The following is a 24,511-nucleotide window of genomic DNA, read 5'->3' as shown; positions in this document are numbered from 1 at the left end:
CTGAGGAGAATCCCTTGGGGACCCGTCGGATGCCTCTACCCTAGGCTATAAGAACTAAGGGTAGATATACAGCTTGTTCCGAAAGTTTAAATGCGGGCTGGCTATCCAAAATCACTTCGTCTGTTTGCGAAATGGCTGTGTCATAACCTGGAATGTTCGATATCACTAAGCAGATATAAGACTCTAATTAGTGCTGACAGAAGTCGTAGCTAGTTTTAGAATAGCAGCTTACCACCTAGGTAGGTTTAGTCTCGTCCCTTATTACAACCTCATATTGAAGACCTTATGACTTGAACATCCACATCGTCACCTCCGAATCTTGAGTATCTCGCACCGCCACCAAGGGCACTCCGTTTGTTCTATGTTGCCGCTAATAGCTAATCAGAGTACGCAGATACGCTATTATTAGCTATGATGATGGTTTGATTGACAGAAGATCTGCCTATATACAGTGGTTAATATGGGTCTGACATGGGCCACCGTAAGCTTAAATCTATTTAACTTTCAGTACCTTACTATTCTTCCCTCGATGGCCCGGAATACCCGGACTCCAAACAGCCCACTCCATCGGTTAATTGGTGAAGTTGAAACAAAAGTACCCAGCACCGATGGTATGAAGCTCGCTTGCAGCCTTTGTTACTGCAGCTGTAACACTACTATCAGTCTTCTACTCAACGTGCACTTTGTTATAGTAAACGCAGACTGAGCATCCCTATCTTATCAAGGTTTGGCTTAAAATGACGTTATAGTAGTGCTGATATCCTGCGGTAGAGGTAACTCGTTTTGGTAGACTACTCCGCTTGGTCTAAGTTTCCCGGTTTCACCGATCGACCGAGAGCCACCCTCTCGCCGACTTGAAATAGTCGGACACCACTAAACCACCATCAGAAGTAGTAAAATACAAACAAACAGGCCCTTTCGCTTACCTGACCTGTCCGGCCGCTTCCGTTCCGCGAGAGCCATCCTGCTAGTACCAAGATCAACAACGCGCCGAAAAGTTAGGAACTCCAGAGCTTTGTAGCATCACTTCAATATTATGAGCAACTTCATTGTTTACGACTGTCTTCTTTGATATGTTATCAAGTAGCTTATACAAGCATATATGCATAATCTTGAAAAGGCACGGGTAAACGGCCCTGTCAACTGTGTATTCACTTGTCGCTACTGCCTTTCGTTGCGCACTATAGATCAACCGTGAAGCTGAGTGAGATGAGTAAGATTTCTAAGCACTTATCCGGTTGAAGCTCATATAAGCCTAAAATGCCATGTACGTACTCCACATGGTGACGTAGGTAGATCAGTCTCATACAGTCCGTAGAGCTTGGGTACGTATTTATCCATCTGGTAATCTATGGTTGTATATAATATAGAAAGCACTACTATGTAACGCCAGCATTATATCTTCATCCTTCACCAGCCTACCCAAGCAAAGGCCTTATTAGCCACTCATCTATCAACTACAACTGGTCAAGCGCGAACCCCACTCCAAAAACATCAAGATGTTCCACTACGCCTCCAAATGTCTCCTCTCCGTCCTCTTCATTGTCTCTGTTGCATCTAGCGCAGTGCTCCCTTCCTCGCAAGCTCTCGAGCCTCGACAAGGCGCATGCCTATCCTCACTGGTCCGCCCCAACCCCGTCAACAACGTCGGGCGAATCTCGTTCCAGCGATACATCGATGAGCCGAGAACCACCGGAGAGCGAGCAGATGCCTCGTGGGCACCCAACAACCTAATTGACGTCCACATGACCGTCCCGACCAATGTCTACACCGCCCAAAATATCAATGTCTACGTCACCAACCGCAGCACCAGAGGCAATGCCATCATTCTTACCAACTTCCAGGACACACTGCTATCTACTCAGCCTCGTGCGCAGATTAGAATAACGGTGCCTGGGCAGACACGCGCAAACGGTGTCGTCAGGCCCGGTATGGCATCCCCATGTGTGCATCTGCCACGCCTTGACGGCACGTGGTACTTCCAGGTTGAACAGTAATGAAAGTAAGGGTTCTTTTACTTTTGCTAGGGGCTGAGCTATACTTTCCTAATCTCTATTTAAGTTAGAGGGAGACTGCATGTGTGCGAGGAATAGTTGCATGTGGTAGTCTGTTGCGACTTTTAAGGATTCTTGTCATCATATTATGAACTGAGGTTCTAGGAAGGACAACTATTGGGGATCTGTTAGCTTCTATCTAGGCTTGAACCGTTACTGTATATATGTATTGCAGTCTCACCTAGACATAAATTTTGTCCTCAAGAATTCGTCTCAACTTACTCATAACAAATATACTCGGTGTTTATCTGCGAAACACTTCACACTTACAACATAGGTTTTCCAAAAAGAGGTGTTGGAAAATATTAATATTCAAACCTTTCCAAGAACTTGGTACATAACTCAACAGTTTGTATTAAAGTAAGGTTCCGTAAGCTTAAGTTATGCATTTAGAGTAGGAATTCTAAACTCTATCCAGAGACCGTTCCCTCACTGGGCCGTCGCACAAACAACATCCTCGGGGTAGCATTGTTGGCACACGAAGTCTCAACGGAGACACACATGCCAGCACCGCCTCTGCAGCACGTGTTGATGACGCACAACTGGTTGGCGCCGCAGTCCGAGTTTGCTTTGCACCCGGGACTGCTGCAAGATGTGGTGCCGGGGACACAGAGACCGCCGCCGCCAACGACGGAGCCGCAGAGGCAGCCGCTACCACAATAGATGTAGTTACGGCACGTGGCCCCGGCGCATTGGGGGTTGGGGTTCAGGTTCTGGCACACGCCGTTGGAGCAGTTACCGCCGTTAGGACACTATTGTGGTGTTAGTTACTTGTGAGCTGTGATTGACAAGCCATTGGGCACTTACTACGTTGCCGCATGAACCGCAGTTGTTGGAGTCGGTGTTGAAATCAGGTGGAGCGGCTGTCTCAGTGGCCTTGGTGATAATAGTTACAGTCGGGGTAAAGTATGCAGTTGCATCAACCTACACGAATGAATTAGACTATAGCTTTAAAAGAGAGGGCACTAGACTTACAGATAGCGTAAGGGTCTCTTCCTGAACTGTGGTGACCTGGAGTGTAGCCGTGGTAGTTGCGTATTCAACGACAGAAGTAATCTCAGTGATGGTCTCTGTCGTTGTAGGCGCTTGCAGGCCAAGACACCCACAGCCCTCGGTAATCTTTTCACACTCGAATTGCTGTAGTTCTTCTGGTGCCTCTGCACACAACACGACTGGAGTAGGGGTAGGGGTAGGGGTGGGTGTGACTGGTGTTACCGAGGGTGTTATCGAAGTGGTATAGTTAACAACAGGATACGGCTGGTAGCTGCTCGAGTTGACAGCAGGGTATTGTTGAACGATGCTCGAGGCGGCGGGGTACTGCTGGATGATGCTCGAGGCAGCGGGGTATTGCTGAGTTACGCTCGAGGCAGCAGGGTATTGCTGAATTATGCTCGAGGTAACATCATAGTGCGGGTAAACACCGCTCGAGCTAGCTACGTAATAGGATCCGTCGACGCTGGAGGAGCCAGTAGGATAAGACTCCTTGGTGTCGTAGGAATCAGCGTAAGCCTGCTTCAGAGTGCTCGAGGAACCGGTGGGATAAGAATCCTCCGTATTGTAGGATCCATCATAGGTCGGCTTCAAACTTTCTGAGCACTTGGTTGAAGAAGACTTTGTAGAGGTAGAACTGGAGCACGTAGTAGAGCTGGTGCTTGTTGGAGTGACCTGGGCAGCGCTGATGGGATAGGTAGGATAAACACCTGCACTGCTTGCAGACTTCTTCTTGGTGCAAGTCGTGCTGGTAGAAGCAGTCTCGAGAACTTCACCTCGTTTGAGGATAGTAGTGATTGTGGGGCATGCTGGGACCGTGGTGGTTCTAAACAAATCAGCCGCCGCAGTTTAGTTTCCTAATAAGCAGACTTACTCAGTGATAGCCACCGAGATAGCATCAGTAGTACTAGTAATGGTACCGGTGGTGAGTGTCTCTGTGTGGGTAAACGTCTCCGTCGCGGTAAGCATCTCTGTGACCTCTGTGGGTCTGGTGTCCGTCACGGTATTCACAGCCGTGGAGGTGACGGTTGAAGTGGAAAACTGGAGCAATGACGAGCACAGTTCCGGTGCATATGGAACGGCGTGTAAAACATTGACAACGTTGGTAATTAAGTCGCACTGAGCTTGTTCAGTAGCGGAAGTGGCTGTCGCCAAAGACAAAAGGAGTGAAGCGGTAAACGAGCGCATCTTGAAGGAGTGGAATGGTCTATGACCGGCTGCTGGAACTGTACCTGCTGAATGGAATAGTATTATCCAGTGCAACCTCATCCAGGCATGGTAACTAGCATATATACATGGCGGAATGTTTCTCGATTCAGGGTTATTCTGGTGGCGCTACATACGAGCTGAGCATTCCAGAACCGAGAGGATGCCTGACCAGGTAAACCGGCGCCTCCGAGATTCTGCTCGCTTTCCCCCTACTAACAGAAGACACAAAAATGCTTGAGCCGAAATGAGATGGTACCCGAACTCCCAAAGGGGTAACGGGTTGGCGCAAGAGTCAAGGTGTGCAGATGTGCTTTTTACAACCAACTTATTCTGGCATAGCGAGGACGGGATCGCGCCGCACGATGGCCAAGGAAAAGTTCGGTAGATCCGCTCCATGGGAGAAGGCGTTCTGTAGCGTATCGAATGGCATAGTGCGAGGGGCTAAATTCGGGTGTCCCTGCCAAGCGCAAGGCTGGAGAGCAGCTAAGTAGATCTAGATTCCCGGTCCTCAGGCCTTTAGGGTCTGAGCGTGAATCTACTACGCTTTTGAATGCATCTTGTGGCTTATCCATTGATCGTAAAAGACTGTAAGCGACATCCGTTCTTAACAGCACAGGGCCAAAGGTATATAAGTAAGAGGGCAAAATTCGGCAGTACGCAAAAACGCTGCATTGCTGGTTGGGTATATGGAACTGATCCTAATGCTTTTGCACGTGTGGATGCGCCACATACGAAAGGCGTTAAGCAGTGCGCCGCGCATCGGGCATATTCCTCCTTTCTTTGGCAGTGACCTTCTTGCGACGGCGTTCGATGACCTTGTCGCGCTGTTTCGATTTCATGTTTTGGAAGCGGTCGACCAATGCAATCTTCTTTTGCTCGGCTAAAATGTATGGTTAGTACGTGACGATTAAGTAGAGGCGCGATCATGGACATACACTTCTTCAAGAAGAATGGCTTCTTGCCCTCCTTGACCAATTCCTTTTCCTTCTTCTTGTGCTCGCGTGCGACCTCCTTGAGCTTCTCCTTGTTTTCTCTTGCCTTCTGCTGTGACTCCATGGATAGAAGCTTCTTCTTGAGCCGCTCCTTTTCCTCTTCGTTCTTTGTCTTTTTGATGGTGCTACGCAGTTCAGAGATTTCAGACGCCCGGTAGTCATTAAGGAAGGAATATCGCTTGTCGACCACATGCTCGTCTGGCCGGGGCCCGGACACGTTATCAAATCGTGGGTCTCGGAAGACGGGCTTCTTCACCTCAACCACCTGGCGTTTACGCGATACCATGCGCTTGCTCGACTGGACGGCTGGGGCGTGTTTGCTTGATCGCGCATGGGGCGCGGCATCTGAATCAGAGCCTTCGCTGTCACTGGCGTCGTCGTTGTCGCCACTATCACTCTGAACGGGCTTCGCCTTGGACTTGCTCGATGTCTTTGCTTTCTTGCTAGGCTGCGCACCACTTGCCAGCTTCTCAGCCTTGATCTGCCGTAACCGCTCTCTCAACGCCTCCAACTTGTCTTCTTGTGATTTCGATGTGTCGTCGCCTCGCTTGCGTTTTCGGTCAGACGATTTCGAGAGTGCATCCTGGGCCTTGGCTAATGCACCGAATGAGACTCTGCTCATTTGCGCCTTTACTTGGTCGTCGTCGTTTTCAGCATCTGACTTGTTCATATTAGCACCACCTACTGGCAGATTGTTCTGTGTAATGCTCACCATGTCTTCCGACCCCGCGTCTTCTTCACCATCGGAGCTGATGACGTTTCCGCCTTCATCTGCCTCGATCACAGAGGCAGAAGAAGACCGGTCCGTAACCTCGTAATAGTCTTCACCATCCGAACTCTCCTCTGCCGCGCGCAGGTTGCGGTCGAGCTTGTTCGCAAGAACCATCGCAGGCACGTGTATTAAGTCGCCGCTGCGGAATTATCAGGCTGTGAGATACAGTCCTTGGATTGGAGTGGAGCGTCGCGAAAACACCCCAGATTGCGCTACCCAACTTTTCGGTGGACCCCACATGGCCGTCGGGGTTTCGATTCGCCGATAGGGCTGACGGGCAGGCAGTTGCGCGCCCAAATTTCTATGCATAGGCGTCATCAGCTGGGCTCATGCTTCGGGTACTGCATCGTCACCTCGCCCTGCTCTTCACTCCTCACTCATCTCTGGCCTCCAAGTCGTCCTCACCGCCAGCGCACGTGCTCAATGGCCGCCATCGCGTCAGCTCGGTACAGCATCCCCCACTGCGCTCCAGTCGCAACTTCTTCCACTAACATCACCAACTCCAAGACCACCACAGGTCGACATAGTCCTTTTCCAGAGCATCCGCTCGCCTGCACCGCCACAGGCCCCAGCATGAATGATTCATGGAACCCGAATGCGCTGCCTTTCCAGCCTGGTGGCTTTGGCCATCGAGAGCAGGATTTGGGCGCCTTTGAGAACCAGCTTCCTCCCCCTCCCCCTCCCCACGCCCCTCAAGGACCCCCGGGCCCATATGGATCGCCAGGAGTCCCGTGGAATAACAACTTTCCTATGCCACCTCCGCTGATGCCGCCCCCTGTACCTCCACACATGTTCAACAACCCACAAGCATACGGCGACTATGGCGCCCACCTCCACGCGCAGGCCTACCATCAGTGGATGATGCACAACGGTCATGGATATCATGCGCCTCCACCTCCGCCTCCGCCCCCACTAAACTATCCACCAGTTCCAGATGCTTTAGCAGGACGTCCGCCTCCGCATATGCAACAACATGGGCCGCCGCCATTTGGACAGCCACCGCCGTTTGGACCTCCGTTCCACCATGGCCCTCCGCCATTTATGCACCATCAGCAACGACAGATGTTTGGGAATCGGACGCAGCACCACGCAATGCACACCCAGGCAAACCTTCCCCAAGGTGCAAGGAACGAGGACATACAGTATGCTATTGATGCCTTGTTCCAAGGCGCAAAGTTCAAGAATCACAATGCTGATATTCACAGGGCGCCAAATTACCCAGGCAAGAAATCAAAGCCTGTGAATGCTGTCAATGGCCACGCCAAGCAGAAAGAGTATGACACCCTCCATCGCGTTGCTTCTCACGAAGCCGACTGGCACCGGATTAACAAACATCACAGTGTATCCAAGGGGCCCAAGCAAATTCCTGCTACTGAAAAGAAGGGACGTTATGGTGATGAGAAGATCATGCTTCCTGCGCCACAGCCCACAGAGGAGTACATGGAGCAGTCTGCTGGAGAACCATGTGAAAACGAGAATCCTGGCCCGATGTTGGTAATTTTGGACCTCAATGGTACAGTCCTGTACCGGCCCAATCGCAATGCGAAGACTATGATCGAGCGCCCGTTCTTGAAGCCCTTTCTACGCTACCTGTTCGAGAACTTTAAGGTCATGGTTTGGTCAAGCGCCAGGCCAGACAATGTAAAGGCGCTCGTCAATCAAGCTCTGGACAACGATCTCCGCTCAAAACTCGTAGCTCAATGGGCGCGCGACAGCTTCGGCCTATCCCCAGCAAATTATCAGCAAAATGTTCAAGTGTACAAGAACTTGAAACTAGTATGGAGCCGGAGTCAAATTCAGTCGTACCACCCAGACTATGACGCTGGCGGTCGCTTTGGTCAGCACAACACGGTTCTCATTGACGACAGTTCTATCAAGGCTAGCGCCCAGCCGTACAACCTCCTCGAGATTCCAGAATTCTCAGCTACGCCTGAACAGATGCAGGGTGACGTACTGCGCGAGGTAGCTGGTTATCTGGAAGTGTTGAGGAAGCAGTCGGATGTCTCCGAATACATCAGAAAAAACCCGTTTGTGGAAGGTGGCCAATGGACGTTTGAGTGGCCTGACAGCATTGCGGGTGGGGGCGAAATGACAGCCAAAGCTTCTGCTCCTACGCTCAGTAAGAAGAAAAAGAAGAAACTAGCCCAAGCTGCTGCAGCTGCTGCAGCTAAAGCTAATGTCCCAGTGTCACAGGCCCCCTTGTCAGATGCGACTGATACTGTGGCCTCTGTGCCGTTAGTAGCCTCTGTGCAAAGGGACTGGTAGAAGTATTTCCGGCTTGAACATGCCATGAAATGGCCACAACTCCAAGTTTGCTATGCGATGCCGGCGTTTGGGGTAACAAAAGTCTTCCACGAAAAGTCGATACCCTTTGGACATCTAGCCTCTGCTAGTACGAGACACGAAAAGCGAGCATCATGTACATATTTTGAGCGATTATACCATCTGGCGACTGTTCTGCTGCGTTTTTGTAAAGGAACGGTTATATTCCTGCTTATCTCCTTGATCCGAACAACCTTTGGTCCGTAATCCCAGCAGCCATTCTAAAGGTCACCTTTGCAGCTTCAGTAGCGAGTAGCGAGCAGCAACAAGCTTGATTGGATAGGGCAAATTTCCTGTAAAAGTAATACCATGAGTAGAATTAAGGATCTTCCGTCTTGTGTTATTGTCAGGCTGATCAGTTATAAGATGATGAAACAACCTCTACTACATTTCTTGATGCTTACCATTGCCGCTTTGGTGTACACCAGCAGTTGGTGTCCCACAGCAGCTCCACACAAAAAACAAACACCGGTCGAATGTCATATGATTTTTCGTCCGGTCCATCTCTTGAAACATGTGCATATTGGTTACACAGAACAGGGACATTGGTAGCATTCCCTGACCCTGAGTAATGGCAGTGCTGCATGCATTGGGCGGATGCAACGGCCTTGTGTCCGCGGATAGCCGAGGCGGGACGAGATTTTCCCACCGTCATCCAGTCATTGTCGCCGGTACCCGCGGGTCCGTTAATACAGCGCAATTCCTTCTCCATCCGCTGTATCACCTTACTACGCGACGCAGAATGTCCACAGCGGATGATTCCATGACCGGTACTGGCACTGACCAACAGGACGCAAACTCAGCATCAAGCAAGAAGCGGACCCACCCGGAAGACTTCAAGCGCGCCTACAAGGCCTGCATCAATTGCCGGCAACGCAAGGCCAAATGTATCCTGGGGACCGGCCCTGATGGTGGAGAGCTAAAGCCTCCCTGCCAAAGATGCAAGCGAGAGATGCGCGAATGCGTCTTCCGGTCGGAGCGCTCATGGGTCAAGAGACGCAAGCCGGGAGAGGCGAGAGAGAATGAGGACGAGGAGCCTGCCCAGCCCCAGTCAAATCCACAACCCGTCGTTCATCCCTCGCCCAGTGGCCACAGATCGTCCACTTCGACACATGGGTTCACCCCGGGAGGTAGCCCACATGTTAACGGCGGCCACCATCGCCCGGAATTTCAGTCTCCACACGGCCATCTTCGTCGCGTTTCGTCTTCTCAGCCAGATCTAGCGCATTCCGTGATGAGGACTGTAGTTTCTAGCGGCAGCGATGCGTTGAATCTCCTGTTTGAGGCTGCAAATCATCGCGACGCCATTGACAACCAGGAGCAGTCAGGGTCTCAGGCATACGAGACGCCCAGGTCAGGGCCATCTGGCTACGACAATGGTGTGCCATCATCACCATTTCACACGTTCAGAGCGCAGCCGGTGCAGATGTCAACACCGTCGCCTGAGACTCTGAAGATATGGACTTCATGTCGATTTGTGCAAATGGGCTGGTTCTCCGCGCATGAAGCCGTTACGTACGTTGATCTGTTCTTCAAGAACTGTTCGCCCTTGTCGCCCATACTAGGAGAGTTTTATTCGCATCATGAAAACCACTACACACTGATTGCGTTGGATCCGTTTCTCTGCACTACTATCTTGATGATATCATCTCGGTATAACATCCTCCCTGGAGTAGGTGGCGCGTCGCGAGGCTACTTTGTCCATGACAGACTCTGGGAGCAATGTCAGCGTTTCATTATGAAAATCATGCTGGGTCAGGTGAAGCCCTCCAAAGCACAAAGTAGGACTATCGGATCCATTGAAGCACTACTGCTTCTATCCGAGTGGCATCCTCGTGCCCTTCACTTTCCGACTGCTGCAGATGGCTGGGACTGCGAACTAATGATTGGCGCCAACAACACCACTGAAGAGGGTGCAAAGCTCTTGGAAGGAGATGTGACCTCGAACAGATGGCTTGAGGATGTCATAGAACCTGCAAAGCGCTCTGATCGCATGTCTTGGATGTTGATGGGCTGTGCCTTGTCCTTGGCTCAAGAGCTGGGCCTCTTTGAAGACAATGCAAGGATCGACAAAGACCAGGTGTCTTACCCAAAGTTCTCGACCGAATATCTGATCCTACGAAGGATTCGGGCTCGGAAACTACTCTACGTGCTGCTTGAACAGCTCTCGTGGCGCCTGGGTTGCACGTCGATGATCCCGCAAAGTCTCAATCATGCTTTGATGGAAAAGATTCCGGTCGATTCAGCCACAGGTGCTGTAGAGCAATGGCAGTCTTTCATGAGTGCCTGGGTGGAGCTTACAAAGCTTGCACGTTCCATTTCTGATACCATATATCCCAACACGACTACTACAAGGAGTCTTCTGCGCACGGGTCGCTACATAGGCCTGCTGGAACACTTCCAGCCTTTGTTGACCTCGTGGAGGAAGAAGTATCTCGACCCCCGCAGTAAGTCACCTTACACCATTAACCATGTGAAAATCTCAATGCTGATACTTTGCAGAGCTCAAAGTCGGATTGCATGATATGCTTCACATAGAGTATCAGTATGTACGCATCTACACCAACTCGCTAGGCATGCAAGCAGTCGTCGAACGCACGCTTGCCGAGACCGACCCAGATGTTCCTCAAGAAGACAACCTTCCGTTTAATCTCGAGCCAAGAGACTACGACTTTATCCAGGAGGTGGTTGATGGAAGCTGTCAGATTTTGCAAAAGGTCTGCCAACTGTCGGAAACAGGAGCACTACGCTACTCGCCAGTGCGGATATTCCTACGCATCACGACATCGTCGATATACCTAATCAAGGGCCTGAGTTTGGGCTCACGCAATCAAAAGCTACAATCATGTCTAGACATCCTCGACGCAGCTATCCGGGCACTTCGAGCAAGTGAGTGTTATCTACCCTCTGGCTATGTATTGTTGCTGACATTTCAGGTACTCTTGATGATATGCATCTGGCATCGCGCTATGCCACACTGCTTGACATGCATGTCGCCCGTCTCCGCGAAAGCTTTGTTGTTTCTTCACGACCACCACGACTCCCCTCACGTGCTACGTCCGCCGACCTCAAGAGCGCAACAACGGGCATGGACTTTTTGAACAACCACAACGCTGGACAGTCGCATCTTTCTTCACTTGCAGAAAACGTGACAAATCTCATGCCCGATGATGACTGGCTTGCACTACCCTTTGATCCTGCAATGGCACCATTTGGTTTAGATAGTGGACCACAGAGTTTCCAGGGCTTTGATGACGGAACTTTGGATTTTATATGGAATCTACCCATGTAGGTTGTTGGGTTGAATAGCCTTGATGTAATCTTTGAAAGACACTATCAAAATGCATACAGAGAGCGGGAGACAAAACTGATATAGAGAGAAAGAGGATGAGAGCCGTGACTCAACATGATATGGAAATAGATAATGAATTGAGAAATATCAAGATGCAACATGTGCAGCAGACCCTATGTCCACGCTAGACCCAACTCCATGAAAATGCCTTGAACGCCCATTATTCATCACACCCCCTTCATCCCAACTCTGCCTCTCGCTCAAACCAAGTTCCCCCTCAGCTCCTGCTCCCTCTCAATCGCCTCAAACAAGCTCTTGAAGTTCCCCGCACCAAACCCATCAAAGTTATTCCTCTGGATAATCTCAATAAACACCGTCGGCCGATCCATAAGATGCTTCGTGAAAAGCTGCAGCAGGTAACCCCCCTCGTCGAAATCAATCAGGATATCCAAGCTCTTCAGCGTCTCGAAATCCTCATTCAAAGTCATACCCGCCTTCTTGAGCCTCATCCTCATACTCTCGTAGTACGTCTCGGGGACCTTGATAAACTCGACACCTCTCGCCTTTAGGTTCGTAATTGCAGAGATGATATCCGTAGTACGGAGCGCAATATGTTGGACACCGGGTCCGCCGTAGAAATCCACATACTCCTCAATCTGGCTCTGTTTCTTACCCTTGGCGGGCTCGTTGATGGGCATTTTGACGACGTCGTTGGGGGAGCTCATGACGATGGATTTGAGGGCGGAATACTCTGTGCAAATGTCCTTGTCGTCTACGCTCCAGAAGCGGTGGAAGCCGAGGACTTTTTCGTAGTAGGCGCAGACGTCTTCCATTTCGTCCCAGTCTTGGTTGCCGACGCAGTGGTCGATGGCGCTGAGGTTGATGGAGGGGAGGAAGGCGGAGAGGGGGTCCTTGGTGCTGGATTCAGCGCGGTAGCCGGGGAGGAAGATGCCGTTGTAGGAGGACTTTTGGATCAGGGTGTGCGTTGTGTCGCCGTATGTGCGGATGGTGGCTAGGCGTACGCTGCCTTGGTCATCGGAGAGCGTGTAGGGTTCTTTGATGGAGACGGCACCGGCAGAGACGGCCGCAGAGTATATGGCATCTACATCGTCGACTTCGAATGCAACATCTAGATGATAGTGTTAGTTATTATATTTTGCTTTTGGTTGATGGGCACAGAAGTGTGCGGTGTGTGACGCTTACCCTTGACAGCATCACCATGTCTCTCCTGGTGCGCATGAATTTCCTTGAGCAACTGCTCGTCCTCCTTGCTAAACCTCGAGCCTTGCTCCAAACACCGCAGCGGCGAAGTCAGTACGAATGTGACGTCGCCGTTTCGTACTACGTGCGAGGCAGTAGCTCGCGAACCAGTCTCTAGTCCACGGTATGCCACACGCTCGAAGCCCATGCGTGCAACGTAAAAGGCTGCAGCCTGCTTGGCGTTACCGACATACCAGTGGACATGGTGGTAGCCACGGTATGAAGAGATGTCTGAGGTAGTGGCGTTATCCGGACGGGGTGATGCGGGTGGAGAGATAGCAGCGGGCGCCATGATGAAATATGATGTGAACCTCGAAAGTTCCAACAACAGTTGTTCAAAAGCAAAGTCAACCTTTATCAACAAACAGTCGAGTCGTTTTAGATGCTCGAATTCTTGCTTGTAGTGCAAAAGTAGCGCAGTGATGAGGATTCCGGTTGAGACATGCAACGCAGTGCGATCTTTATCATTTCCCACTACCGCGCAGAGTCCACTTCCCTTCGCAAACCGAATACCGATTGCTTTTGCCAGTGAACTACCAAGTTCGTCTCAAACAGCGTCATCCAAGCGGTTATGCCGAGCGCACGTGAAGCGGCCGCCAGAAGCAATGTTAGTTTGTCCGGCGGTGTCCGCCAATGAACGCCCGCTGGTATCCGACGGATTGTTAAAACACCGGCATGATTGTAGGTAGACGATGCCAAAAAAGAACTCCATCGCGTACTGAGGAGCCGGTACACCGATTTTTTTTTCTTTTCCGTTTTTGACCATGGGCAAATCGCATAGTTCAGCTTTGGGATAGGACGTGGGAGTGATAGAGTTTGGTGATGTGTGGTGGTGCAGCGGCGTTTTGCCGCCAAAAGCCGCGTTGAGGCGTTAAGCCGAGTAACCATCAGAGCAGCATCTGCACGTCGATATGTCAAAGTAATACACTGATTATAGAGCTGATCATCTGACGACTAGACAAATATCGCATTACCAACCTCTAAGTAAGACGCCTGACATACCATCATCAACCCACAGTCAACACACGATGGCCGCCAACATGCCAAATACCAGCCTATCGGCTAATGACGCACGCATTCTCAACGCACTATTCGACCCAGAGACCCTACCTTCATCAGTAGCAAAGTCAAGAGACAACGCATCAATCGACAAATCACTACCTCCAGATCCCAGGATATCAGCCCCTGAACTTTCAGACCTCGAGAAGCGGCAAAACGACATCATCCGCAATGTGTCCAGCAACTCGGACAAGACAACAATAGACGACGCAATCACGCAGCTAAACACGACACTAGCACTTTGGCCAAACTATGCAAGCGCCCACGTCAACCGTGCCATGCTACGGCGAATGCGTATGGAAGCGTCATTAACAGAGGGCCAAACCATTTTCTCCGCACCAACACACGATATCGAGGATTTATTCTACGATCTCTCACGTGCAATTCACCTCTCCTTACCCGCCTCGTCGCCTGCCGACCCAGTATCTGAGTACGCAGCCCGCATACTGCGCACAGCGTACTCGCACCGCGCGTACCTGTACCTCAAGGCTGTCGAGGCGGAGACGCTGCTTAACGGCCTGAGCAAAAGTGAGCTGGAAGAGCTGGCTAGCAAGGACTTTGCGCAAGCGGCGCGGTATGGAGATGAAGTTGCGCGCGAGATGAGCGTGAGGACGAATCCGTATGCGAAGATGTGCGGAGCGATTGTTCGGAATGCATTGCAAGAGGAGATGAAGAGCGAAGCGTAGTCGAAATCAATAATTCATGCTTGTAGTAATAGTGTTGCTGACGAACATGGTCAGTAGTATCCCGCATCAACAACTTTTTGATACCAAATGTAAGATTTTTGTAACCACCCACTTCTCACACCATCACCATCATCGCCTCCTGTCAACAACAGCAGCATTATAACTCTATATCCTCAGGCGACACCACCCAAGAAGAACTCTATCATTCTATCCGCCCCGCCCCCTTCTGCGTCACAAACCTGCGACACTTGCACAGCCCCATTCTTCCTCCCGTTTCAGCCCTTTCGCTCTTCCCACCACCAACGCCTTTGGTACACCTTTCCCCTTTCGAAACTCCATCACACACCCCCGATTTTTTCTTTCAACGCGCTCCACCCCGCCCAGCAAGACTCGCCAAGTGATTCCCCCTTCCCCCCCCACTCCGGGCAACAGAAGCCAAGCCAAGCGACACGCTCGGCATACCTCGAACCTGCGACATCTTGTCCCAGCCAAGCTAGCCCCAGATGCCTCCCGCAAAGCCTCTCTCTACCACTCTGCTGTCTGCTAGCAGTCCGCGAGCCCGCTTTTTGGGCTCCGGACATGCCGCTATCCGGTCGCAACGGCGTATCGGCATTTGCAATCCACCATTTTCCCTCCCTCGTCGTTGCTTGTATCGTGTTATGGCATTGCCAATCCTTGACGGGTGGTGGGCTTCCACCGCCCTATTGCGGAGCATGACGTGTCCGGGTGTGCCCTTTTCCCTTTCTGTTTTGCCCTTGGTGTATTGGCACGAAGAAATGGATGGTGTGTTGGGGATGTGGGAGGATATGTATAAAGGAGGCGTGCCCGACCTCAGTTTTTGAAGCACATTCATTCTTTTCATATACTATGAGTAGCGCCCGTCTTTGTTTTTCTGGTCAAACGGCGAAGCTCTGGTGGATTGCCCTGCTTGCTAAGGAACCTCTGTCTCGCTACCTTTCTTGTCCTTCTTTCTTTCTTTGTCGACGAGGCGGACCGCTGGCTCGTTAACTTCTTATTGTCTCTTTTTTTTCTTTCAAGGCGAACCTCTGGTTCGTTGCTTTTCCCGAGACCTGTTGCTTTTCGTTCTAGGCCGAACGACGTAGATTTTTGGTAACATCTGTTTTCGAGCATTCACCGAGTGCTCGTTGCACTCACCTTCTTTTCTTGTCGCCCAATGGGCATAAAAGGTAATTCCGGCACTATGTAGCGAGACACTAGCTGTCTCCAGCGTCTTGGCACACGTATTGTAAGATTGATGAGTATGTAATTTCTTGTATCTTCTATACTATATCAGAGGTCAAGTACATGGATGGATGGATCGACATAAAACAAGGAAACAAGGAATCAAAGCATAGTAATAGTGGGCAACGGATTAAGATGACATTATGCACTAGGAACATTTGACCACGTAAAGAACGAATGGCTGCCCAAATTTTATAAGATTTTAGATTCAGTTCGATGGTTCTGCGCCGTTTCGTGTGTCAAGAATACCTCTCCATACTCGTACAATAATCATGAGAAAAAGACGCCATTAGCACCCACCTTCAATGGCGCTAATGGCATCTCTTGGATAGAGAACACAAAGGAAATGTAAAAAAGAGCTCTCCAGTATCAGAGTATACTGAGGCTACATGTATGCTGGTTCAGTTTCCAGCAGCTTGGCAGCAGTTGAAGTCTCTAGTGGCGAATGAAGCGTAACAATTCATGCTACTTTCGTCACAGGATGTGCGACTATTGCCGTAGCGTTGGAAACGCCCATGTCTCAAGCGAATTTATGCAAACGCTCCGACAATAGACATGCCAGCTGCTCCCATGAGAACGTAGATGAAAGCTGTTGTCTTGGTCTTTCCAGTCATGGTATGGGATGCCTCCTCGGACAAGAAATCCTCTGCCAACAGATCGACAAGCGCAGCGTAGATAAGAAGACCCGAGGAGATGGCATTGAAGACACCCACAATGATGAGTCCAAAGGCCGAGTTGGGGTCATAGGATCCTCGGGTGAGGAGACCAATAGCCTGGCCAATGGGGGCGGTAGTACCAAAAGCAACAACGAGTGCCCATGGCTTCCAGCTGTTCTTGGGGTAGGGGACATCGGCGATACGCGTTCCAAGACCGAGACCCTCGAACATTTGGTGGAAAACAATGGCGATGAGCAGGATGATGAAACCCTCGGCAGTGATGGAGATGGTCATGCCGACGAAGACGGAGTGGAAAAGAATACCACCCTCAATAAGCGTAATTTGCATGGACTGCTTCTTGAGGACCATTGGGTCAACAGCTTGCTCGACGTCGTCGTCAAAGTACGAGTTGGTCTGTTGTGCTTGGGCTGCTTGTTGTTGCTGGTAGTTGGGCATGGCGGGCATGGCACGGTTGATGGTCGCGAGCATCTCGTCGCGCTGGCGCACGTATTGCTCGTAGAAGACGATGAACCACGGTGGCATCTCAGACTTGGCATCAAGCTCGTCACTGCCATTCTTGGGGAATGGGAAGCTGTCGACTGGGTAGGTGTTTTCCTCGGCCCATCCACGCTTCTCGTTTTGCTGGGCCATGGTCCTCTGGGAATCGTAGCTCTCGACGCGGCGAATGGGGTTGTTGAAGTTGGCCTGGACTCCGGCGGCAGCGCCATGTCCTGCGTTGAAAGCCTCGCCCGTTGCGCCACCGTGGCTGTGACCACCTGTCTTCTCGTGCAGCCACATCTCAACGACAAAGAGAACAAAGAGCGAACCCATCATGATTACACCTGGCAGGGCAGGGTAGTCGTCGGTGAAAAGATCGGGCAAGCATGGGTCATTGAGCGATGCAAAGGCAGTAGGCAAAAGCTAAGCAGTGTTAGTCAGGTTGACTAAACTTTCTTTGTGAGTGACATGTACTGACATGAACGAAAGCAGTTGCAATCAAAACACCAGTACCAAAGTGCTTGCAGAAGAAGAAGATTGGAGGAGGAATCTTCATCCACTTGATCTTCTTGGCCACGACTGGGAAGCCGGCACCAAAGATGGAAGCAAAGAAGACAATGACTGACTAAGTGTTAGACGGGAGTTTGGATGACGCAATTCTGCCACTTACAAACTGCAGCCACGTGCAGGGGAAAGTCGTAGACAGCAGCATCGGCCTCGCTGCCGCACTGGGGCTTTTCGTCGGCCATGGTAATGATTACGAAGGGGATAAAAATGTAGCACAAGAAATGAGTGCGGTAATTCCGGACTTGCCAGCAGTCTCGTCGCCGGCGACGATGGACGAAGAGAAGGTGAGAAGTGAAAAAAAAAGAGGAGGAAAGAAAGGAATCCGACACACACTCTTTCAAAGAGTAAACTAAAGCCAAAAGCCAACGAACTGAAGTTGAAGGTATGGAACTTAAAAGCTCGGCATGGCAGACTATGTATTGCTTTAAACCTGGCATAGCATGAGAGACACTAACCGCATCACGTTGATCACAACGGTCCTAGAACGAATAGGGTTGCCCAAGGCGGTGGAACCTCGACACATTGGCCTGTGCCTCAGATGCCGCTTGAGTGACGGGTGCTACGCGCAGAGGACGGAGGTCCAGACGGTGCCAGGAGCGACCAGCATTGCGCCGACTAAACACAAGCAATTGGACAAGGCCGCAAGGCTGTAATCGGACTGGTGGTTCGCCGAGCCCAAGAAGCTCATGGAGACATCTGTCATGCTATTGGGGACTTGGCAAGGTCCGGGCGATCTTGGAGGGGTGGAGGTGTGATGCGGCTCAAGTCTCGTTTCCACCGAGTGGGACAAGCGGCGACGTGTGGAGGTGCAAAGCATTCAGGGTGAGGCTTGGATGGGATTTTCTGGAGCAGTTGGGGTTCGAAGAGGCTCGATGCTGAAATTAGCAGGCCAATGAGACGTTTTGGGACAGCATTTACGCGTATAGCCAAGCACGGGTGGATTTAGTACCGTTCGGGCACTCGCTTGGCAATGTCGTGACTTTGCAGTTTTGAAACCTGGGGAGAAGTAGACAAGAACAGTGGAGGTTGGAAGTGGTCCCTTTGTGGAACTTGGTGTAGCCGGTGGGATCCTTCCGTGACGATCGCTGCTTTGCACTAAGCCACTTTCGGCTCTTGAGACACGTTTGGCCGTTGGAGGGGAAGATTTAGCCGCGACTTTGTAACTTCAGCCATCCCAGCCAAGACGAGATGAATGTCCACACTGTGAGCTTGTCCCCGCAGTGAGCTCCATCAAAAGTCCACTTCTTTCGAAGCGATCGATGCGGGGGAATAAGAGGGGGTTTTTTCTTTCTCCTTAACCTAAAGACCACCAAGCCTTGCTTGGGTTCTCGGCAATTCACCTCCTCCCTCCCTCCCCCAGACCGCCTGACCATGATCCGGTGAGAGGGGCCCTGTAGACTCAACAACAATGTCTATACAATCCTTCTCTATACCTTCCATGCTTGTAGGGTGCCAAGTGTAATGGAGTATCAAGATTAGGCCAAGCCCATGGATACTTGCCCAAAGTGGTATTATAGCTGACCTAAGGCGTGCTAGTAAGCGTTGTGAATGCTTAGCGGGTTTCAGGCTCCGCGTCCACATGCTCACACGTGCGCCTCCAACCTGCACCTTCGCACAATCTTGCACCCTCCAAACAATCCGGCCATGTCATAATGACTCCAGACTGGGTGCAAAAAAATTTAGACGGAGGCGAGCGGGAGGAACGCCGCTGGTGGCGTTTATCGTCATGTTTATTACAGAGCCTGCTTGCCCGGTTCTGAGGCGTACATACCTTTTTCGTAGCCCATTCACGCAATACATCCTGGCGATCGCTCATACACTCACGTACGCGTCCCTCAGACCAGATTTCCGGAAAACATGTCTCCTGAGTCCCATAGTATGTATCAGCCGTCTGGAGTAGCGCTTCTGTGTCTGATAGTCCCAGCTTCACCTGACCGCCCATCCCCGGGCCAAGGTCCCGAGCAAACAAACGTTCCAGCCAATGCTGGTCAAGTCTTGTCTGCAGACCAACCGGCTGTCGCCCAGCCTAGGACAGATGCCATCGAAGAGCTGTCGTCTAGAGACAGTGTCTCTTCCAACGATGCCAAACACACTGCCGCCGTCACTGTCAACAGCGACCCGCTTGATCTGGGTAGACATCGCCGAGAAGATGTGACACAGAAGCAGATGAAGGCGGAACATCCGTTGGCTAAGCCCAGGCACATGAAGAAGTTTTATACGCGCCAAAACGCCCTCATTGACCAGTTTCTCCAAAGCGGTGACGAAGAGCGCTTGGCTGCTCTCGACCAGCTCGAAAATGGCCCCAAGGTGCGGTTCGCCGTAAACGCCTCCTTCGTAGTCAACTTTTGTCTATTCGTTATCCAGCTCTATGCGGCCATTTCCACAGGCTCGCTTTCGCTGTTCGCAACTGCAGCAGACGCCTTCATGGACCTGGTATCTTCAGTTGTCATGCTCATCACATCCCGTATGGCAGCAAGGCCTAGTGTGTACAAGTATCCTGTTGGACGGACGCGCATTGAAACAATTGGAATTATCATGTTTTGTTGTTTGATGACGACTGTGGCCATCCAGTTGATTGTAAGTATCTCCCAATGCCAAGATCAAGCAATTGCTGACAGTCGACAAGATCGAATCCGGCAGAGCTCTGGGTGGTGGTGAAACCGACTCGGAGGAGCTTCACATCATTCCTATTGCCTTTGTTGCTACTGCTATTTTCTGCAAAGGCTCCCTCTGCATCTACTGTTTCATCTATCGTCGCTACCCTGCCGTCCATGTCTTTTTTATCGACCACCGTAACGACATCGTCGTCAACGCCTTTGGTCTCGCCATGTCCATTGTCGGTAGCCGCGTCGTCTGGTATGTCGACCCTATCGGTGCCATCCTTATCGGTCTCTTGATCCTCTTCTCGTGGGCCGCAAACGCTTTCGACCACGTCTGGCTGCTTGTCGGAAAGTCGGCCCCCAAGGATTTTATCAGCAAGCTCATCTACCTTGTCGTCACGCACGATACGCGCATCCAAAAGGTCGACACCTGCCGTGCGTACCACGCTGGACAAAAGTACTATGTGGAAGTCGACATTGTCATGAGCGAGGACCTGCCCCTCAAAATCACGCACGACGTCTCTCAGACCCTGCAGCGAAAGCTTGAAGGTAAGCCGTTGCAATCACGTGCCCGCGTTGAAACGATTACTAACTTTCCAAACAGGTCTTGCAGACGTCGAGCGCGCCTACGTCCACGTCGATTACGAGAGCGAGCACGATATTTTCGAGGAGCACAAACCCCTTTACGAAGTCACCCAGTCACGCACTATCAAAGAGCGCGTAAAAGCCATGCGCTTCCTCTTCAAGAAACAGGACAAAGACGCCTGAAAGGCGCAATCACATAATCTAATGTCTTGTTCCATGGCCTAACCATATTTTGTACATTGTAGTGCTGTTGCACTAGACAACCAAGGCCATGTCTTTTCATTTTGTCATATTTATACCCAGCTTTCAGCAGCTAAGAGAAATATATAGCTGCGATTTTGTTATAGTTAGATAGAAACCCTTTGGGTCATTTCTTCCCACGTTGTCACATGAGGGAGGCTACAAATGCATTCTGAGCCACGCCTATTGGTTCTGGTTTTCCGGCAGATATCCTTATCTTGCGTTGAGCTACCCTCTATTTGTCTGCTTTGATATTGTATTTTATCGCACACTGCCGATATGGCAAGGGGTTGTGGCGCACAACAAGGCTGAGCATAGCCACGCGCCTAGTCCTATTGCATGCATGCATTTAGCCAAACCCATGTCTGCTCCGCCAGAATCGTTCAGCTGCAGCCAGCTCTTTAGGTCATTTACTTGGCTGTCCACTGTGCGTTGTTCGCAGTGCATATCCATCATGCAGGCTGTGCCACACAGGCAGAAGCTGCTGCAGCAGTGCAGCTGAAGCCAACTGACCGTCAGGCTACCCCGCAGCCTTCCTCTCGCAATCGTAAAACAAGCACAGAACGACCAAATTATTCTCAATTTTTCTTTCAACCTCCTAGCTTACGGTGTTGATTTCACGATTTTAAACATACCATGGGAAAGCGAGACCGTATACGCGGATGGCTAGTACCAGTCGCTACCAGAAGCCGTCCAGCCTCACCCGGCTCGACACCTTCACCTGCACAACCAATATCACCTCTTCCTCCATCTTCTCCCGCTCCGAGTTCAATCGCGCCCACTCTAGTCACACCAGAGCCAGTGAAGCCGCGAAATCAAGCGCTTAAGAAGGCGGTTGAGCGGCAACTGCAAAATATCCCTGAGGCTGGGCGTGTAGCATTCGAGAAAGAGATCAAGGCACTTGATGAAAGATCTCTACTATTCAAAGTACAGGCGTACGATGAGGAGCACAAGAATGAGTCTTCCTTCAGGCCTCACGCCGAGCGCTTAACCAAAGGTCTTGACCTGATCAGCAGGCTTATGAGGGGCGTCGCTATAGGCATCCAGGCCGACCCTGCCATATCCTCCCCTGTGGTTGGTGTACTCCAGGTGATTATTGATATTGGCTTGGAATTCTCAAAGTTCTTCACCAGATTGACTGATATGATCTGCGAGTTTGAAGATTATCTCGGGCCACTGTCTGAACATTCTCAGGCAGCTGACATTGAGCTTATAGAGAGTGCAGTTGTCAGTGTGTATACAAACATGCTCGATTTTGGTTGGAAAGCGCGATCTGTTTTCGTTGATTCAAATGGAAAACGAAGGAGGTTCACCTCGTTTAGGGCATTCAAACGACAGCATTGGGACACGTTTGAGACCGAATTCATGTCTATGAAACAGCAGATGCAACACCACCTTCATGTTCTTCAGCATACTGTACAGGCAACACACTTCAATCATGCCCGGATTACCGCAAAAAGTAGGTCTGGCCCCTGTCTGTTGCTAGTGACAGGTTCTAAAAACCCATCGTTTTAGGGACGGAAAGAACGGCATTTCTATCATGGGTCTCAGACGTCGACTTTGAAGAGGTGCATCAGAGTACCTATGCTAAAAAGCAAAGAGGGACAGGCGACTGGCTGACACGAGAGCCCCGGTTTCAAGAATGGATGCAAAGCTCGCATTCATCTCTATTGTGGTGCAATGGAAAGCGTGAGTGGGAGTGTATCCTTTACTAATCAGAATGTACTGATCCTCTACAGCTGGTATCGGAAAGTCTGTGCTCAGGTAAGTTCGCAACCCCACCATCAAATGCTGGTTCTTTTGCTGATTGAACGCATAGTTCTCATGTCTTAGAACACATCACAGCTGAAGCTGGGTTGCGAGAAAAAACTGCCATTTGCTTCGCCTACTACAATTACCGTGATACACGATTGGCAAACATTACCACGATCATAGCCATACTGATCAAGCAACTCTGTCAAGGCATGCAAGATATACCAGACAATCTTCTCGAAATCATGCGCAACGCTCGCTCTCCGTCTCTGCTAGGTTCAAAACAATATTTCTTCTCCCTCACGGAGAACTTTTCAGAAGTCTTCGTCGTTTTCGATGCTCTCGATGAGTGTCCAGAAGAGAGACGGGAGGATATTCTCGGCTTCATCACCGAGGTGGTAACTATGCCGGCTCCGCATTGTATAAAGGTATTTGCCACGAGTCGGAGGGAGATGGACATCACAGAGGCCTTTGTGAAAAAAGATGTCCCAACCATTCAAATCTCAGCTGGCAATGTTTCGGCCGACATTGAGACGTTTGCCCGCAGTAGAGTCGAAGAACTTCGATCTGGGCAACATGGAAAGACCCTATACATTGATAGCGATGATTTCACAGAAGAAATTATCAGGACACTCGCTCAGAAGGCCGAAGGAATGTGAGTTTTTGTTAAGCAGCCAGACCAAAGGCTGCTGTAGGCTAAATGTATAACAGGTTTCTTTGGGTCAACCTTCAACTGGAAAATCTCTGTCAAGCTAGCAAGGCTCGAAACGACGAGGTGGTGAAGGAAGCACTGAACACATTGCCCTGGAACTTGCCAGACACCTATATTCGAATTCTGGAACGGATTGAAACTCAAGCTCCATACATGAGAGATCTGGCAATCAGAAGTCTGTCCTGGGTACTATATGCTGAGAGGTCTCTCAGCACCAAAGAACTACAAACCGTTGTTGCAATCAATTCGAAATGTAAAACTCAAGAAGATCTACGACCCATCTCGATAGAAGTCATTCTTGAAGCTTGCGGCAATCTACTAGAAGAAGCTAACAGAGTGATCCGACCTATCCACTACACAGTGCAGGAGTTCCTGACGACTGCTGCTCACGGGAAACCACAACATGCGATACGAAGACAGCTTCTAGACTCGAAATCTGTGCACAAAATTTTGAGTCTAGATTGTCTTATGTACATTGGCCTAATGTCGTTTAGCGGGCCAGCTTATGACGAATGGGAACTTTCCCAACGAGTGGATGAACATGATCTCGCTATATATGCATATACGAGCTTCGACTACCATATCTTGAATTGTGGTGAGCCTTCTCCTGATGCTATGAATAAACTGGAGAGACTTTTCCAGCGGGACAGTGCATATCTTGCAATGTTATTACAGATGACACTCCTATCGAATGACAATATTTACGGGATCTCTATGGCGAGATTTAACAGTATAGATTCTCTGGTAACCCCTGCCACAATCATACATAGCACCAGGCTCTACAACGTTCCCACAATCAGACAACGATGGGTGGGTCAAACACCACCCATATATGCTTTGCACCTTGCGGCCTCTGCAGGACTAGTCGATGCAATCTGGCAGCTTCTAGGAGATGGAGTTGATATTAACGAGAAAGACGGGGCTGAGTGTGCCTCAATGTATTACGCATGCCAATATGGCCATCTGGATGTTGCTCAGATACTCATCAGAGAAGGCGCAGATATCGATGCACGAGGCGGTGAA

At 50.5% G+C, this 24,511-nt stretch overlaps 12 protein-coding genes across 12 annotated transcripts; 7 read left to right on the top strand and 5 right to left on the bottom strand.

The window, feature by feature from the left end:
* Positions 1-1,499: 1,499 nt before the first annotated feature.
* COCCADRAFT_23897 (uncharacterized protein) lies at positions 1,500-1,997 on the top strand (the record flags this gene model as incomplete). Its single annotated transcript, XM_007711183.1, has 1 exon — positions 1,500-1,997. One exon carries the CDS (start codon positions 1,500-1,502, stop codon positions 1,995-1,997), a length of 498 nt encoding a protein of 165 aa, XP_007709373.1.
* A 467-nt stretch (positions 1,998-2,464) lies between these two features.
* Positions 2,465-4,232, bottom strand: COCCADRAFT_2610 (uncharacterized protein; the record flags this gene model as incomplete). Its single annotated transcript, XM_007711168.1, has 4 exons — positions 2,465-2,806; positions 2,862-2,978; positions 3,030-3,870; positions 3,919-4,232. The coding sequence occupies 4 exons, from the start codon at positions 4,230-4,232 to the stop codon at positions 2,465-2,467; spliced, it is 1,614 nt and encodes a 537-aa protein (XP_007709358.1).
* Positions 4,233-4,993: 761 nt separating this feature from the next.
* On the bottom strand, positions 4,994-6,131 carry COCCADRAFT_23895 (uncharacterized protein; the record flags this gene model as incomplete). Its single annotated transcript, XM_007711182.1, has 2 exons — positions 4,994-5,133; positions 5,189-6,131. The coding sequence occupies 2 exons, from the start codon at positions 6,129-6,131 to the stop codon at positions 4,994-4,996; spliced, it is 1,083 nt and encodes a 360-aa protein (XP_007709372.1).
* Positions 6,132-6,440: 309 nt separating this feature from the next.
* Positions 6,441-6,596, top strand: COCCADRAFT_88511 (uncharacterized protein; the record flags this gene model as incomplete). Its single annotated transcript, XM_007711225.1, has 1 exon — positions 6,441-6,596. A coding segment is annotated over one exon (156 nt), but the record flags the coding sequence as incomplete, so codon positions are not given.
* COCCADRAFT_88607 (uncharacterized protein) lies at positions 6,591-8,282 on the top strand (the record flags this gene model as incomplete). Its single annotated transcript, XM_007711224.1, has 3 exons — positions 6,591-7,159; positions 7,223-7,291; positions 7,358-8,282. The coding sequence occupies 3 exons, from the start codon at positions 6,591-6,593 to the stop codon at positions 8,280-8,282; spliced, it is 1,563 nt and encodes a 520-aa protein (XP_007709414.1).
* Positions 8,283-9,102: 820 nt separating this feature from the next.
* COCCADRAFT_34301 (uncharacterized protein) lies at positions 9,103-11,631 on the top strand (the record flags this gene model as incomplete). The annotated part of the gene is made up of 3 exons (XM_007711195.1): positions 9,103-10,786; positions 10,842-11,228; positions 11,276-11,631. 3 exons carry the CDS (start codon positions 9,103-9,105, stop codon positions 11,629-11,631), a joined length of 2,427 nt encoding a protein of 808 aa, XP_007709385.1.
* Positions 11,632-11,891: 260 nt separating this feature from the next.
* COCCADRAFT_2606 (uncharacterized protein) lies at positions 11,892-13,183 on the bottom strand (the record flags this gene model as incomplete). Its single annotated transcript, XM_007711167.1, has 2 exons — positions 11,892-12,760; positions 12,835-13,183. 2 exons carry the CDS (start codon positions 13,181-13,183, stop codon positions 11,892-11,894), a joined length of 1,218 nt encoding a protein of 405 aa, XP_007709357.1.
* Positions 13,184-13,919: 736 nt separating this feature from the next.
* Positions 13,920-14,636, top strand: COCCADRAFT_88659 (uncharacterized protein; the record flags this gene model as incomplete). The annotated part of the gene is made up of 1 exon (XM_007711223.1): positions 13,920-14,636. One exon carries the CDS (start codon positions 13,920-13,922, stop codon positions 14,634-14,636), a length of 717 nt encoding a protein of 238 aa, XP_007709413.1.
* A 1,772-nt stretch (positions 14,637-16,408) lies between these two features.
* On the bottom strand, positions 16,409-17,781 carry COCCADRAFT_34298 (uncharacterized protein; the record flags this gene model as incomplete). Its single annotated transcript, XM_007711194.1, has 3 exons — positions 16,409-17,455; positions 17,511-17,653; positions 17,703-17,781. The coding sequence occupies 3 exons, from the start codon at positions 17,779-17,781 to the stop codon at positions 16,409-16,411; spliced, it is 1,269 nt and encodes a 422-aa protein (XP_007709384.1).
* Positions 17,782-18,416: 635 nt separating this feature from the next.
* COCCADRAFT_88679 (uncharacterized protein) lies at positions 18,417-18,671 on the bottom strand (the record flags this gene model as incomplete). Its single annotated transcript, XM_007711222.1, has 1 exon — positions 18,417-18,671. A coding segment is annotated over one exon (255 nt), but the record flags the coding sequence as incomplete, so codon positions are not given.
* A 785-nt stretch (positions 18,672-19,456) lies between these two features.
* On the top strand, positions 19,457-20,967 carry COCCADRAFT_2603 (uncharacterized protein; the record flags this gene model as incomplete). The annotated part of the gene is made up of 4 exons (XM_007711166.1): positions 19,457-19,475; positions 19,524-20,176; positions 20,226-20,748; positions 20,804-20,967. 4 exons carry the CDS (start codon positions 19,457-19,459, stop codon positions 20,965-20,967), a joined length of 1,359 nt encoding a protein of 452 aa, XP_007709356.1.
* Positions 20,968-22,044: 1,077 nt separating this feature from the next.
* COCCADRAFT_73150 (uncharacterized protein) lies at positions 22,045-24,505 on the top strand (the record flags this gene model as incomplete). Its single annotated transcript, XM_007711221.1, has 5 exons — positions 22,045-22,498; positions 22,540-22,713; positions 22,764-22,788; positions 22,844-23,431; positions 23,488-24,505. Coding segments are annotated over 5 exons (2,259 nt in total), but the record flags the coding sequence as incomplete, so codon positions are not given.
* Positions 24,506-24,511: the final 6 nt, after the last annotated feature.

Source organism: Bipolaris zeicola, assembly GCF_000523435.1.
Source record: "Bipolaris zeicola 26-R-13 unplaced genomic scaffold scaffold_26, whole genome shotgun sequence".
In the NCBI taxonomy this organism is placed as follows: Eukaryota; Fungi; Ascomycota; class Dothideomycetes; order Pleosporales; family Pleosporaceae; genus Bipolaris; species Bipolaris zeicola.
Note: the sequence above shows the minus strand (reverse complement) of the source record. Positions and strands in the feature narration are given on the sequence as shown.